The sequence below is a fragment of the Cervus elaphus genome, chromosome 3 (assembly GCF_910594005.1).
Source record: "Cervus elaphus chromosome 3, mCerEla1.1, whole genome shotgun sequence".
Lineage (NCBI taxonomy): Eukaryota > Metazoa > Chordata > Mammalia > Artiodactyla > Cervidae > Cervus > Cervus elaphus.
Window position 1 is genome coordinate 26390730 of NC_057817.1, and position 14876 is coordinate 26405605.

General features: G+C 43.4%; 1 protein-coding gene across 9 annotated transcripts in view; it reads left to right on the forward strand.

The window, feature by feature from the left end:
* LOC122680718 (cyclic AMP-dependent transcription factor ATF-7) overlaps positions 1-14876 on the forward strand; it is a 93134-nt gene that overhangs the window by 57983 nt on the left and 20275 nt on the right. For 5 of the 9 annotated variants that reach the window (XM_043882363.1, XM_043882430.1, XM_043882372.1 and 2 more), the window contains 3 exons: positions 3946-4042; positions 8691-8809; positions 14517-14654. In XM_043882363.1, coding sequence (XP_043738298.1) covers positions 3946-4042; positions 8691-8809; positions 14517-14654 — 354 coding nt within the window. The remainder of the gene's footprint in view (positions 1-3945; positions 4043-8690; positions 8810-14516; positions 14655-14876) is intronic. The other 4 variants (XM_043882399.1, XM_043882406.1, XM_043882414.1 and 1 more) reach the window with 1 other exon arrangement.

The following is a 14876-nucleotide window of genomic DNA, read 5'->3' on the forward strand; positions in this document are numbered from 1 at the left end:
ATATCAACCCTCAGTTGTCTTGGAGATGGTTAATATCTACACATTTATTGAAAATTGTCATTTTCTACTCTACAACCAGAGTGAATATTCCCTAATTTGAGTGGCTGTTTGCCAGAACCTTAGTCATAGGTAAGAGCAAAGAACAAAGGAAGACTCACTAACTGTATAACAAATGAGAGAGCTGGATTTTTAAATGGGCAATAATTCAAAAAGGAAATCCTTTTAAGGAGCCCCTCCACCCATTTTATTTAATTCAATAGAATAATCTATTTTTAATAAGGTCAAATTTTTATCACTTAATAATTTTAGACTTTTTAATTGAGAAATTGCTTTTAAAGAGATGGTTTCCTAAGCATGTGGTTCAAGATTCACCTAGAGGCTTCCCTCATAGCTCAGTCGGTAAAGAATCTGCCTGCAGTGCAGGAGACCTAGGTTCAATCCTTGGATCAGGAAGATCCCCTGGAGAAGGAAATGGCTACCCACTCCAGTGTTCTTGCCTGGAAAAATCCCATGGGCAGAGAAGCCTGGTGGGCTGTAGTCTGTGGGGTCGCAAAGAGTCAGTCAATGCCTGAGCGACTAACAGTTCACTTCACAGAGAATTCTTGAGTTAACTCTTAAATATAACAAGAGAGAATATAAGGAACAATGAAAATAATAGCCAGATTGACATTCACTTTGATTAAAAAAAAAAAAAAGTTCAGGACTTCCCTGGTGGTGCGGCAAACAGGAATATACCTGCCAAAGCCAGGAATATGGGTTCAATCCCTAGTCCGGGAAAATGCCACATGTCATGGAGCAGCTGAGCCCCTGCACCACAGCTACAGAGCTGGCGCTCTGGGGCCCTCAAGCCGTATCTCTAATGAGCCCCTGGGCCACAGCCACTGACACCCATGTGCCTGAAGCCTGTGCTCCACAACGAGAGAAGCCCCCACTCTCCGCAACTAGAGGAAACCCGTGTGCAGCAACAAATACCAACACAACCAGAAATTTTAAAAACCTCAACATTCTTTCATTAAAAAAAAAAAACTTTAGTAAACTTTTATTCTCTTCCTTACTCTGGCCATACAAGAGTTGTGTTAGAAATAGCAGGGAGAGGTGACTAGAGCCAAACCGTGCCACTGCCCTGCTTCTTAAGCTCCTCCTTCTGCCATTTCGCTCCTCCTGTGAAGCATACTATCTGGTTTAGTTCGGAAGGATTCTTAGTTTTTGTAGTGTCATGACCCACAATGGCAGTTTGATGAAGCCTATGAACTCCTCCTTAGAATAATATTTTTTTTTTAGAATAATATTTTTAAATCAGTAAAATAAAAGACATTGGATTACAAAAGAAGCGATTTTTTTTAATATACAGTTATCAAAATGCTTTTAAAATATTTGATAATAGATGTGCTTTTTTAAGCATAATACTGTCTGTAAGTTCTAGTGGTAGGTCTGGTGACGATCATAATTTTGAAGTAGTGATGAGTAGAAAGGCTATTCTGAGATACCAATAATAACTGTAATGTAATATAAGAATATGTGCAATTTCTATGATGAATTAGGAATGCTAAATTTCAGAGTTTAGTGAAAATGAAGATGTAATTTTTTCCTATAATCACAGTTTTCAAAACGCTGTGAGACGCTGATGGATGGGAGATCCCTTTAGCCACGTTTAGTTCTCTTCAGACACCAGCTATTGGTTTGGAAAAAAATAAACTGCTCAATGGGGAATAGGGTGGTGTGAAGAGAGTAGGGTTGTGTAGCAGAGAGGAACAAGAACTAGAGAACAAACAGATCACAGCTATGTAGAAAAGTTGTAACAAGAAGAGGAGTTGCCTTTTAAAATACCAAATGAAAAGAAATAATAATAAATAAAATACCAAATGATCCTAACTAGAGCAAAGCCTAGAGATTTCAAATCTTTCTCCAAGCAGTTTTGGGTAAGCTAGATTTGTGATAGTAGAAAAGGACTTTTTGCTTGAAAGTCATTCTTCTGTATTCTAGAACATTGTGCCAGTTTTTTAAACTACCTACAGAAAATTTCCTTGGAGTACCTATAAATGTATTTTTGAAAAAAGATTATCATAACATCACCAGTACATTTTGAAAACATATACCTTCATCTGCTACTCTTCCTGTCCCTGTAAAGTGATTGTTTTTCCTCTTTTGTAGACTAGTTATGCTCATTTCCTTTTACTGAATACCCAGCAATCCCAAGCCCTCCACACTGATTTGTTTAACCTAGAAATGTCATACCCATGGTTCAAAGACTATTCCCCCCTTTCCCACTCCATCCTTTCCATAGGGAAAAATCTGTGACTGAAGAAGTTGATGCCTATGATAACTAATCAATGTCTGTGTTGCCTAAAGTTAACCAACGATGGAGAAAACTAAAGTTCTTGGCTAAATATCCACACACTGTTCAGTTTTGTCCAGGATCCATTGGAAAAAACTAAGACAGTCTTCTTTTGACTGTTTTACTTCTTGATTCTTAATATTTTTAATTGAAAATTCCCTTTACTCTTCAGGCTTGTAGGCCTAGCCTGGAAGGATTTTAGGTCTTAAGCTTCAGTTATGATAGAGCTTAGAGAAAATGTGGGGAAAGCTACTTTTAGGTAAAATAAAGAAATTTAAACAGTTCAGTATTGCTTTCTTTCCTGGATAGGTGCTAGGATGGAGCCAACTCCTGACTGGTTTGTAGTCAAGAAGAGCTGTGGGTAGAGAGCCAAAGGAATAGTTTTGGGGGGAAATGTGTATCTATCTAAGAGGACTAACCAATCATTATTTTTAGAAACAAAAAGACAAATAGAACCATGTTTCAGAGCCTAGCTAGTGAAAGAGCTGTGGAAAACTGCAGCATCCAAGCTGTTACTGTGTTGCAGGCATGTTTTAATGAAGGAACATGGCCAGGCAGCCTCAAAGGGAATTTTGAGGATATCATTCTTTTGAATTACTGCTGTTCATCTGTTCTCTTCACCACCCCCTTCTAAAGAAAGGGGGGAGCATAAATTACTGTCCAGTAACCCTGTCTTACTTAGTCATAAACTGAGGCAGACCTAGCCTCACATTTTCATTGTCCTTTCACCAAATCCCTAAATAAATAAAATCTCCATACCATCTCCTTTTTCCCTTCCCTCATCCTGCCTACAGGCTTCTCCCTACCCTAACAAAAAAAAAAAAAAATTTTTTTTTTGCTTGCATTTTTATTCTAGCATTATGTAGTCAACAGCATTGCACTGGCCCCTTTATGGCTGATGGAGCCCAGGCGGGCTGCCCGATGAAGGGAGACAGCATTTGGCCGATGGGGCTGGTGTGTGCCGTTACTGCTGGCCATTGGGCCTCTGTCCTCTACAGCTCCATCCTGGCTCATTAAAACCCTGAGCCAAATAGCTGGGCAGGCGCCTGCTGCAGCACTGTAGGGGCCAGGAAGCTAAATGGTTCTCCTAATCCTGCATAATTTATCTCTCTGTTAGCCCCTCATAAATAGTCCAGTTCAGCCCTACCATGGAGAGCTGAATTTCCTATATTTTTGTGATGACCAACTAGTACCCAGCCTTTCCCTTCTCCTTTCTTTATTATCATTATTAAACATTATTTTCCCCTTGCTTGCTACGAGCGAGCCTTAATGTTTTTTTCATTTGGAACCTCCTGCCTGGATCCCACTTCACCAACAATCTGTCCATTTCTCTCATTTGGACCTGGTATTACAGAGCAGTTGGTGCTACGGTCTTCCCCTTCCCCTCTCCTCCAGATTTCTAGTGCTTCATTTTCTCCTTTCCTATTTTCTCTTTTTTAACCCATCTCCTTTCCTTTTCCATCATTTGCATTTTTTTCTTCCTTCCCATTCCCTCTCCAGTCCCTCTTTCCAGGGACCAACCTTACTGTAGGATGTTTGGTAGGACATTTTAGAAAGGGCACTGAGTCACTTTTTTTTTTCTTCACATCTCTGTTTCTGTTTCGTTTCAGAGATTTACAAACGAGGACCACCTGGCAGTTCATAAACACAAGCATGAGATGACATTGAAATTTGGCCCAGCCCGAACTGACTCAGTCATCATCGCAGGTATTTGCTGCCCCAGAAGCCACGTGCCTTGATATCACCAGACAGTTAAGATTAATACCAGGGACCAGATGTACTGGGAGCTGTACTCCCCTTCTCCCATTAAGAGCCCTTATGTGATCTGCATTTAATCAGGAGAAAGGAACAGTAAAAGCTCCCAAGTTTCTATTGTGCCCTCCATTCTCTCAGTTTTTAATACAAGGTTGGGTTCTGCGGTTTTTGAGGTGGGTGTGTTGAGGTTTTTGTCTTAGCTGTTTTCAGTCTGTTCCCTCCTTGCCTTCTTTTTATTAAGACTTTGAAAGATTTACAGACAAAAGATGCCTTTGACATTTTTCCCTACCCACAGCGAAGGGGTGAACAAAAGAAAGCAAGGAAGTTGACCTAGTCTGGCTGCTTCTCTTCCACTGGGTGTCAGCTTTCCCCCAAGCAGGCAGGTTGTCAGTTCGTAAATTCAACTTCCCTTTATGACCGTGGACACCATTGAGGGCAAACAAGACGCTTAGTCAGTGGGACTTCTCTAAGCCAGCTTGGGTGACCTGGGACCTCTCACTGGCTGTGTGAGACACTGTTTTGCTTACCTGTGCCGCTCTCAAGGGAGCGTTCTCAGCAGCTCCTCTCAAACAGCGCAGCAGTTCTGTCGTGCCATCTTCAGCTAGACAGGCAGACAACGTGGGCTCTTTCTTTGATACCACAAGGGGTTCTGATTTAGCCTGAGTTAGGCAAGCTTACCTCAGTGTTTAACCAATGGAGAATTTAGTGATGATTATTGTACTGTATCAGTTAATAATTCAGGTAAGGCACAATTTCTCTGAGTGTGTGCGTGTTCAGTCATGTCTGACTCTTGGCAACTGCATGGACTGTAGCCTACCAAACTCCTCTGTCCATGGAACTTTCTAGGCAAGAATACTGGAGTGGGTTGCCATTTCCACCTCCAGGGGATCTTCCCAACCTGGGGATCAAACCCACATCTCCTACATTGACAGGTGGATTATTTACCTCTGCATCACCTGGGAAGCCCAATCTCTCTAAGTACTACTAGCCAAAATGCTGCTTGAGACACAGAGGAGAAAAGAGAGAACCTCTTCCCATAGTTCTGTACATGAAGGAAGGGGCTTGCCCTACAGATCTCCTGTACCTTGTTATTTGTTGACTATCTACTGTGTGTACCAGGCACTTTGCTGGTAGCTTGTGAATTGTAATTCCTGGAAAAAGACTTAAGTTGGGGACATTGTCATTAATGATCCTTAAGAAAGCCCGGGGAAGGTCCTTGGAAGAGTGGAGAGGGCATAAACATGTATGCAAGCAACACATACTTAAATTTATCATTGGGGCATGTATATATGGAAAAAATTTAAGTATTTTAAGTATAAGTGAGTAATACAAACAGCATCAGTACTCAGAGAATTATTATTAAGTGAAATTGGTCAAAAAAGTTTATGAAAGAGGTAAATTTGGGGCTTTTGAAAGTCCCTTAGACAGCAAGGAGATCAAATCAGTCAATCCTCAAGAACATCAACCCTGAATATTCATTGGAAAGGCTGATGGTGAAGCTGAAGGTCCAAAACTTTGGCCACCTGGTGCAAAGAGCCGACTCATTGGAAAAGACCCTGATGCTGGGAAAGATTGAGGGCAGGAAGAGAAGGGGGCAACAGAGGATGAGATGGTTGGATGTCATCACCGACTCAATGGACATGAGTTTGAACAAACTCTGAGAGATAGTGAAGGACAAGGAAACCCAGCATGCTACAGTCCGTGAGGTTGCAAAGAGTCGGACACAACTTAATGACTGAACACACACACCAAATTTGGGGCAGAGTTATCAAGCTGGAGAGGTTATTCCAAATGTGTGGAAATGCCTATGCCACCCTCCATGAGTGGGGAGAGAAAATGATACAGGACAGTCCCAAAGAGATCAAATGTTTTCCTGTTATTCTTTGCCTTCTGTTTCAGGGCATTCATCCCATTGCACATTTCAGCTATTGTTTCTAGTCTGGTGATTCTCATATCTCCAAATTAAGACCTGGTATCTCACGTGTATTTCAGCCCCTACTGAACACTTACTTGGCTGTTTCTGTTTTTGGATATTCATGTCAGTGACTGTCAGTTAAGGAATTTTTTTTGTCCCCAAAACCAGTTCCTCTGCTTTGATATTCAATGATATCAATATTCTCAAAATCTTGTATTGCTTTATTCTTTCTTCAATTCTGACCGCTGTATTCCTTTCTGTGCTTCCTGCCATCCACCAGCAGTGTGCTTGAATTCCTCCATAGTCTCCTAGCTGGCCTCCTTGACTGGTCTCTCATTCTAATCCATCTTGCATTCTGTTGAAAAGCCAGACTTCCTGAAATTCTTGTCCTCTGCTCAAAATCTGTCATTATCTTCCTATTTTCTCTTACTTTAAGGCTATTTTTATTTGGGTTTTCAAGCTTTCTATAGCCTTGCCCTGTGGTATTTGCCTATCTTTAAATGCAACTTTTATCCCTAACATGATTGTCTTTTGACCTGCACGTACCTTTTTCTCCTCATGTATTGGTGCCCATACCTGCTTCTCTCTGTGCCTTCACCTGCCTGACTCCTCTTATCCTACTAATCTCCTCTCTCCTCTACCCTCTGAAGCCATTCTTTAAGGCCCAGCTCAAGTCCCACTTGTTGAAATCTTTTCCAATTGCTCTGCCCTTAATTTGTCTTTATTTCTGTAACAGTTTTATTCTCTGCCATACATGGCACATATCTTTTGTATACTGTAACACTCTCTATATAAATTAATTTTATTTCCTCAACTAAAAAACATCCTCTTAGTTCTCTATGGCAAGAACCATATCTTCTTTTTGGCCCAAATTCCTATACTTCTATCTCTCCCCCTCCCCCAAATGTACACACAGTTTATACATATATCAGCAAAATACAGAAAGCATTCAATAAACACCTGTTGATTTCTCTGGAATTATCAGAGCAAGCTAAGGATTTTCTTATATACATTTTCTGGCTATTTGTTCAAGAATGGGAAAAGTTTATATGAGCCTCAGATCAGAGATCCAAAAGGCCCTCTTCTGCTGTAACCATGCCCTTAGCTGCCCTGTCCTGTTCCACTGGAGTTGTGATTTTTTTATGTGCCCTTACTGAAGTACTCTCTAAGTATAAAGGAATATTACCTCCACTCACCCAGGGATGGAGGGAAAGTGGCTTTATCGTTGGCCAACCAAAGCTGCCAGAGAACCTTTTAAAACTATTTTGGGAGGTTAGTGGTAAGTTTTCCAAACACTCTGATTCAGAAGAGGTTTTGTTTAAATTAAAAAAAAAAAAGGTTATGTTGTTTCCATGGAAAATCCCACTGGACTATTCCCAACTGATCATGCTAGGAGGAGTGATTTTAGCCCCAGGTCTCACTCCTTAAAATATTGTTTAAACATCGTTCTATCCCTATCATTCGGTTTAGTGGTTTGGAATATGAGATGAATCCCTGAGGTGATTAGCACTGCAAGGAAAACCGTCATAGTAGAGTTAGGACCAGAGAACAAGATTCAACTGACCTAAGAGAGAAAAGGGGCTTCCCAGGTGGCACTAGTGGTAAAGAACCCACCTGTCATTGCAGGGTATATAAGAGATGCAGGTTCAATTCCTGGGTCAGGAAGATTCCCTAGAGAAGGGCATGGCAGCCCACTTTAGTATTCTTGCCTGGAGAATCCCATGGACAGAAGAGCCTGGCGGACTACAGTCCATAGAATCACAGAGTCAGACATGACCGAAGCAACTTAGCACGCAAGAGAGGAAAACTAGAAAAAACAGGATGGGGAGAGAGAAGCTCAAATCTAAAATTCAAGTTGCTTGAAAAGTTCCCGTGGGTTACCCAGAGCCTTCCTCTTCCCAAGGGCAGAGGCAGTGTGCTGAGGAAAGATTTGTGCAGCCTCTGAGAGGATATTTTGGCTGGCAAATCTAAATCCAAATATCCTGGTTTCCGGAATTTGCTCTTGGTCCCAGGTCTCCATGCAATGAGGTCTATTGTTTGCAGTTTCCTTTTCTAGCTCACAATCTTGCTGTCTTGCTCCCCAGCCCCTAGATGTGCCTGGAATGCCTTCAAGAAGGTAACAGACTCTTACCTTAGTGACAACTGAAAAACAAGGCACTATTTCTTACTTGGTAGCTTTAGCAAGTAGACTCAGCCATCTGATCCTCAGTCTCTTCTCCTCATCAGATTTTAGTGTCCATCTGCTCACACCTACTCACTTCAGACCTAGCAGAGAATAAGTGTAAAGAGAAAATGTCACTTAACTGTACTTGATTTTCCGACCTAGAAGTTTCACAGACTCCACCTGGGTGGGCAGTTTTGTTTTGTTTTGGGGGTGAGGGAGCTGAAACCAGCCTCTGAGAGAAAGGTGGTTGCATATAGATAGTCACACAATGAAACATTGTTCTGTCGTCCCTCTGCTGGCCTTGAGGCAACACAGCACAGACACCCTCTGGTGGCCTAACACCAGTCTTTACTTACTAGGGCTCCATAAAAACAAATTTGCCAAAAAAAAAAACAACAAATTTGCCTAAACACAGAGATTCTTTCCAGACAGAAGAATAAAAATGTGTTCTTGATGTGCTCTCTAGTTTTAATTTCAAATCAAAACTAAAATAAAGGTTCCTTTTCTTTTCATGTCTACAGATCAAACTCCTACTCCAACTCGATTCCTGAAGAACTGTGAAGAGGTGGGACTCTTCAATGAACTAGCTAGCTCCTTTGAACATGAATTCAAAAAAGCTGCAGATGAAGATGAAAAAAAGGCAAGAAGCGGGACTTTGGTAAAAAACTGGTGGTGTTCAGATCTAGGCAACTTGCACTGTGCCCTGGGATAATTTGCATAATTGGTTAAAGCAACAAATTATGGGCTTGGTTCTGTCGAACCAGATAATACTCACTTATCCTTGTCAGCCATTCAAGTCTTCAGGGGGTCCAGGTGATGGATAAGCACAAGTGTTGGGTCTTCATCAAAAACCAGTTTTCTTGCCCTTCCAGTGGACATTGTTCAGTAATCTATTTTTTAAATTATTTTTGTTCTGAATATGTTGAAGATGTTTTTAAAAAAGTACAAATTACTCAAATTTTGTTATATAATGATTTTTTTTTTTAACCAAATCCCACTCTTTCCTGAGCTGATCAGACTTCTCACCTGGATTGTTTTATTCAGTCGGCCAATCAGTAGACGTTTACTGAATTTTGACTCTTTGTTTCAGTGTATGTAACTCCTACCTCCAAGTAACTGTAGTAATAATCAAAACATTAAGCTTAAGGAAGGATGTTCTTAAAAGCCTTTCAAAGGAGATCAGCCAGGATGGTGAAAGAACCAGAAATTAGGTGACTTTGGGAACATTTAAAGAAACCGATTTTTTTAAAAATTTTTTTCCTGCATACACATGTATATATATTTTATTGCATAGAAAGGATGATACTTGTCTCCTGTTTTATTTTCTTATTTTGATTTGGCCACACCCAGTGGCACTGGGGGGAGAAGGCAATGGCAACCCACTCCAGTACTCTCGCTTGGAAAATCCCATGGACAGAGGAGCCTGGTGGGCTGCCATCTATGGGGTCACACAGAGTGGGAAACGACTGAAGCAACTTAGCAGCGGCAGTGGCGCTGGGATGGTAGTTCACCAGCCGGGGATCAAACCCGTGCCCCCTGCAGTGGGAACGTGGAGTCAACCACTGAGCGCTGGGATGGTAGTTCACCAGCCGGGGATCAAACCCGTGCCCCCTGCCGTGGGAACGTGGAGTCAACCACTGAGCGCTGGGATGGTAGTTCACCAGCCGGGGATCAAACCCGTGCCCCCTGCCGTGGGAACGTGGAGTCAACCACTGAGCGCTGGGATGGTAGTTCACCAGCCGGGGATCAAACCCGTGCCCCCTGCCGTGGGAACGTGGAGTCAACCACTGAGCGCTGGGATGGTAGTTCACCAGCCGGGGATCAAACCCGTGCCCCCTGCCGTGGGAACGTGGAGTCAACCACTGAGCGCTGGGATGGTAGTTCACCAGCCGGGGATCAAACCCGTGCCCCCTGCCGTGGGAACGTGGAGTCAACCACTGAGCGCTGGGATGGTAGTTCACCAGCCGGGGATCAAACCCGTGCCCCCTGCCGTGGGAACGTGGAGTCAACCACTGAGCGCTGGGATGGTAGTTCACCAGCCGGGGATCAAACCCGTGCCCCCTGCCGTGGGAACGTGGAGTCAACCACTGAGCGCTGGGATGGTAGTTCACCAGCCGGGGATCAAACCCGTGCCCCCTGCCGTGGGAACGTGGAGTCAACCACTGAGCGCTGGGATGGTAGTTCACCAGCCGGGGATCAAACCCGTGCCCCCTGCCGTGGGAACGTGGAGTCAACCACTGAGCGCTGGGATGGTAGTTCACCAGCCGGGGATCAAACCCGTGCCCCCTGCCGTGGGAACGTGGAGTCAACCACTGAGCGCTGGGATGGTAGTTCACCAGCCGGGGATCAAACCCGTGCCCCCTGCCGTGGGAACGTGGAGTCAACCACTGAGCGCTGGGATGGTAGTTCACCAGCCGGGGATCAAACCCGTGCCCCCTGCCGTGGGAACGTGGAGTCAACCACTGAGCGCTGGGATGGTAGTTCACCAGCCGGGGATCAAACCCGTGCCCCCTGCCGTGGGAACGTGGAGTCAACCACTGAGCGCTGGGATGGTAGTTCACCAGCCGGGGATCAAACCCGTGCCCCCTGCAGTGGGAACGTGGAGTCAACCACTGAGCGCTGGGATGGTAGTTCACCAGCCGGGGATCAAACCCGTGCCCCCTGCAGTGGGAACGTGGAGTCAACCACTGAGCGCTGGGATGGTAGTTCACCAGCCGGGGATCAAACCCGTGCCCCCTGCAGTGGGAACGTGGAGTCAACCACTGAGCGCTGGGATGGTAGTTCACCAGCCGGGGATCAAACCCGTGCCCCCTGCAGTGGGAACGTGGAGTCAACCACTGAGCGCTGGGATGGTAGTTCACCAGCCGGGGATCAAACCCGTGCCCCCTGCAGTGGGAACGTGGAGTCAACCACTGAGCGCTGGGATGGTAGTTCACCAGCCGGGGATCAAACCCGTGCCCCCTGCAGTGGGAACGTGGAGTCAACCACTGAGCGCTGGGATGGTAGTTCACCAGCCGGGGATCAAACCCGTGCCCCCTGCAGTGGGAACGTGGAGTCAACCACTGAGCGCTGGGATGGTAGTTCACCAGCCGGGGATCAAACCCGTGCCCCCTGCAGTGGGAACGTGGAGTCAACCACTGAGCGCTGGGATGGTAGTTCACCAGCCGGGGATCAAACCCGTGCCCCCTGCAGTGGGAACGTGGAGTCAACCACTGAGCGCTGGGATGGTAGTTCACCAGCCGGGGATCAAACCCGTGCCCCCTGCAGTGGGAACGTGGAGTCAACCACTGAGCGCTGGGATGGTAGTTCACCAGCCAGGGATCAAACCCGTGCCCCCTGCAGTGGGAACGTGGAGTCAACCACTGAACCACTAGGGAAGTGTGAAAAGAAACTTTATTGGAACAAAATTGCAGTCTTCAAATAGTTGAAGAGTTTTTGTGTAAGAGAGGAGTTAAACTTACTGTGTGGCCCAGAAGTAGAAATAGGACCAGGATAGGAAGCTATCACAAGGTATGTCCAATTATATGGAGATCCCTTAGGATAGATATTGTGGAGAGGATTAAAATATTGGAATCACTTCAGATTCTGAGATGCTGTGATCCTGATTTTAACCTTTATATTCAAGATCCCTAAAGAATCCTTTAGTTTGGAAGATCAGAGGAAATAGTTCAAGAAGCAGAGTCAAAGAAAAATAGTTTCCATGGAATAAGGGGTTTGGGGGCAAAAGAAAAAGTCAGAGTTTACTCTATTTTGGAATTATAATTCTGGGTTATTAGTCACTACTTAAAATCAGATCTGTGTTCCATAATAATTCAGAAAAAATTCCAATATCTCTGTCTCAGAACATATACATATTAACACATGTACCTCCCATAATTGCACGGTGCAGTGAGGCATGGAATCCCATCAAAATACAGGAAAGCCAAGACTTAAGCAAAAATTTCCAGGGAGGACTCTTTCCCTCTAAGAGGGAGATAGCAGTGAGAGAGTTTATTCTTAGGTTGGTCAATAAGGAGACCAGGGCCCTTGAAGAAAGCTCTGAGTTGTTGTGGCAACAATCTGTTTCTACTGAGACCAACTTTCTTTAAGTCCAGAGCTAAGGATTACACAACAAAACAGCACATCTTGCTCAATGGTATGTTTTTCCTTAAACTCTGTATATAGTATATAATCATTATATAACAACAATGTATCTTTCTTGAAGACATGTTTCTCCTTAACAGAAACCTTCTGACTAATCCTATTATTTTAAGATTATGTTGTGGGAGTGGGTCTGATAAGACCTTTACAACCTGAAGATACTCTTTTGATCTATTGTTGGTACCAATTGAAGAAGTATATAAAGCCCCACCCAAACTAGTGATTGAGGCACTCATTGCCCACTTCTGATGTCTATGTCAGAAGCTGTCTCTTTTCACTGTAATAAAACTTCTGCTACACAAAAGCTCTGAGTGATCAAGCCTTGTCTCTGGCCCCGGATCAAAATTCTCTCCTCTGGAAGCCACAAATCCGACACCATTCACTATAAGCTATCAGCAGGTAAATCAAAAGAGTTTGTGCACAATTTTTCCATCCATCTTAAATTATAAGAATGAAGTGTTCCTATCACTGGGGGTCTTTCGAAGTTCTATAGCTTTCTATCATCTTCATTTCCTGTTATCTCCCACATATTAAAAGAAAGTGGCGGAAACTCAGTGGCATATACTTGTAGTTCTCATTTCAAATGGCAGAACTTGCCATGGTCTGCTCATCATTCTTTTTATCAGTCAGTTGCTTACAATCTGTGTGGTATAATTCTATTTTACAGTTTCCCTACTTCATCCTCCCTGTCATTTCTTCCTCCCCCCAAACAAAGAAATCAGTCAAACTGTTTCCACCAGGTTGTGAAGTATTTTAAACCAAACTCATTATAGGGAAATTCAAGAAAATTAGCCTCCTTTTAAAGGCTCCAAGTCTTTTCCACTGCCCTTTTAGCTCAGTTGACAGTTAGTCAGGCCTGTACTCACTGGGCCTCTCTTAGTGTTTCTTCTTGCTTGGTCAGGGGTGGTCTTCACCTCTTCTTGATGAGAAGCATAGGCTCAGTGGAAAATCATCTCCAGGAGTGTTTTATGAGCCCAAAACTTCTCTGAACCACAACTTTTCTAGGAGGTGCCCCTAGGAGATTTTAAACTTGTGGTTGTATTTACTTAGAGGCCTCTCCTTCCCACCACCCTCTGACTTCAGGGATCCAAGAATTAGCCCAGTTGGACCTGACATCGGTGTAGAAAAAAATGAGGGCAGAAATTGAAACCATCTTTGCTGTTGCTCATCCTTATCAGATTGGAGAGAAAGAACCATTACCACCTTCTCTATTGTAGTAGATACCAGATTATCTTCAATTTTCTCAAATACCAGAATTTCTAGTGATTAAGATAGCAAGGGATAAATTAAAAACAAGCTCCTCTTTCACCAAGCAGCCTAGGATGTGGGAAGAATAGAACAAAGAATCCACTTTGTCATGAAACTGAACTGCAATGCCAGCCTCCCTATTGTGGTGCAGTATCAGGGTCATCTTAGATGGTTCATTGTTCTCTTCAAAGCCACTTACGGCTCCCCAGTTCTGTGAGGTGATTGCACCACTGCCAGAAAAGTACTCTTTCCCTTCTGGTTTTCTCCGGTCCTGCCCCTAGGACCAAGTTCTAGTTTCTTTCACTGATCAAATGATCAGCCTTTCCTTTCTTTGTTACCCCAAAACCCTATCTTCCTAACTTCTAGCCTCTAGCACCAGATTTTGGGGTGAGAACACCATCAGGCATGGAGAGTTCCCAGAAAAGACAGTTCCTGTTTCATTGACAGTACTTTAATAGCCAATTTTATTTTGTTTGTGTTTGATAATTGGGTGACCTAGTCATTCTGATTGTCAGAAAACGTGTTCACAGCTCTCTAGTAGCCAACAGAACTGGTTGAGAATAGGAAGGCACTGGATTCAGGAATCGTACTTTCCTGAAAAATAATCATAGTATTTGATGGATAAATGACATCTTTGTATTTTCTCCTTTCAGGGTCTTCATAGGCATTCTAAGGTTTTTTTTCCCCTGCTTTCAGAATCTTTTTCAGTATTTATCCATGGTTAGGCAGCTATAAATAACTTCATTTTATAGTTGGGAAACAGAAACCCTGAGAAGTTAAAGGATTTGACCAGAGTTGTGTGTAAATCCTGGGTTCCATATTTCTTTGACTTTCAGTTTGGTACTTTGACCAAGGATTGAACTTAGAAGTATAGTCCCTCATCTTTTAACTGGAAAGAAATAGATTAAACCTGAAAGGAATCATGGGATTGAACTATGCTCATTTCTCTTTTTTAACAGGCTGCTTCTGGGCCCCTTGACATGTCTCTGCCTTCTACACCAGACATCAAAATCAAAGAAGAAGAGCCAGTGGAGGTAGACTCATCCCCTCCTGAGAGTCCTGCCTCTAGCCCCTGCTCCCCACCACTTAAGGAGAAGGTAAAGCTGTTTACCAAGAGTCATCTGAAACTTGAATTGATAGATGATGTTTTGATGTGATAGTGGTATAAACATAGTGTGATACAGAAGGATTGATTAGATTTAAATAAATGTTAATTGTTTAGAGGATTTATATAAATTACACCTATTCTCTGACCCAGCAACTCCACTTCTAAGTCTGTATGGAAGAGAAATTAGTGCATATGTCCACCAAAAGAAGTA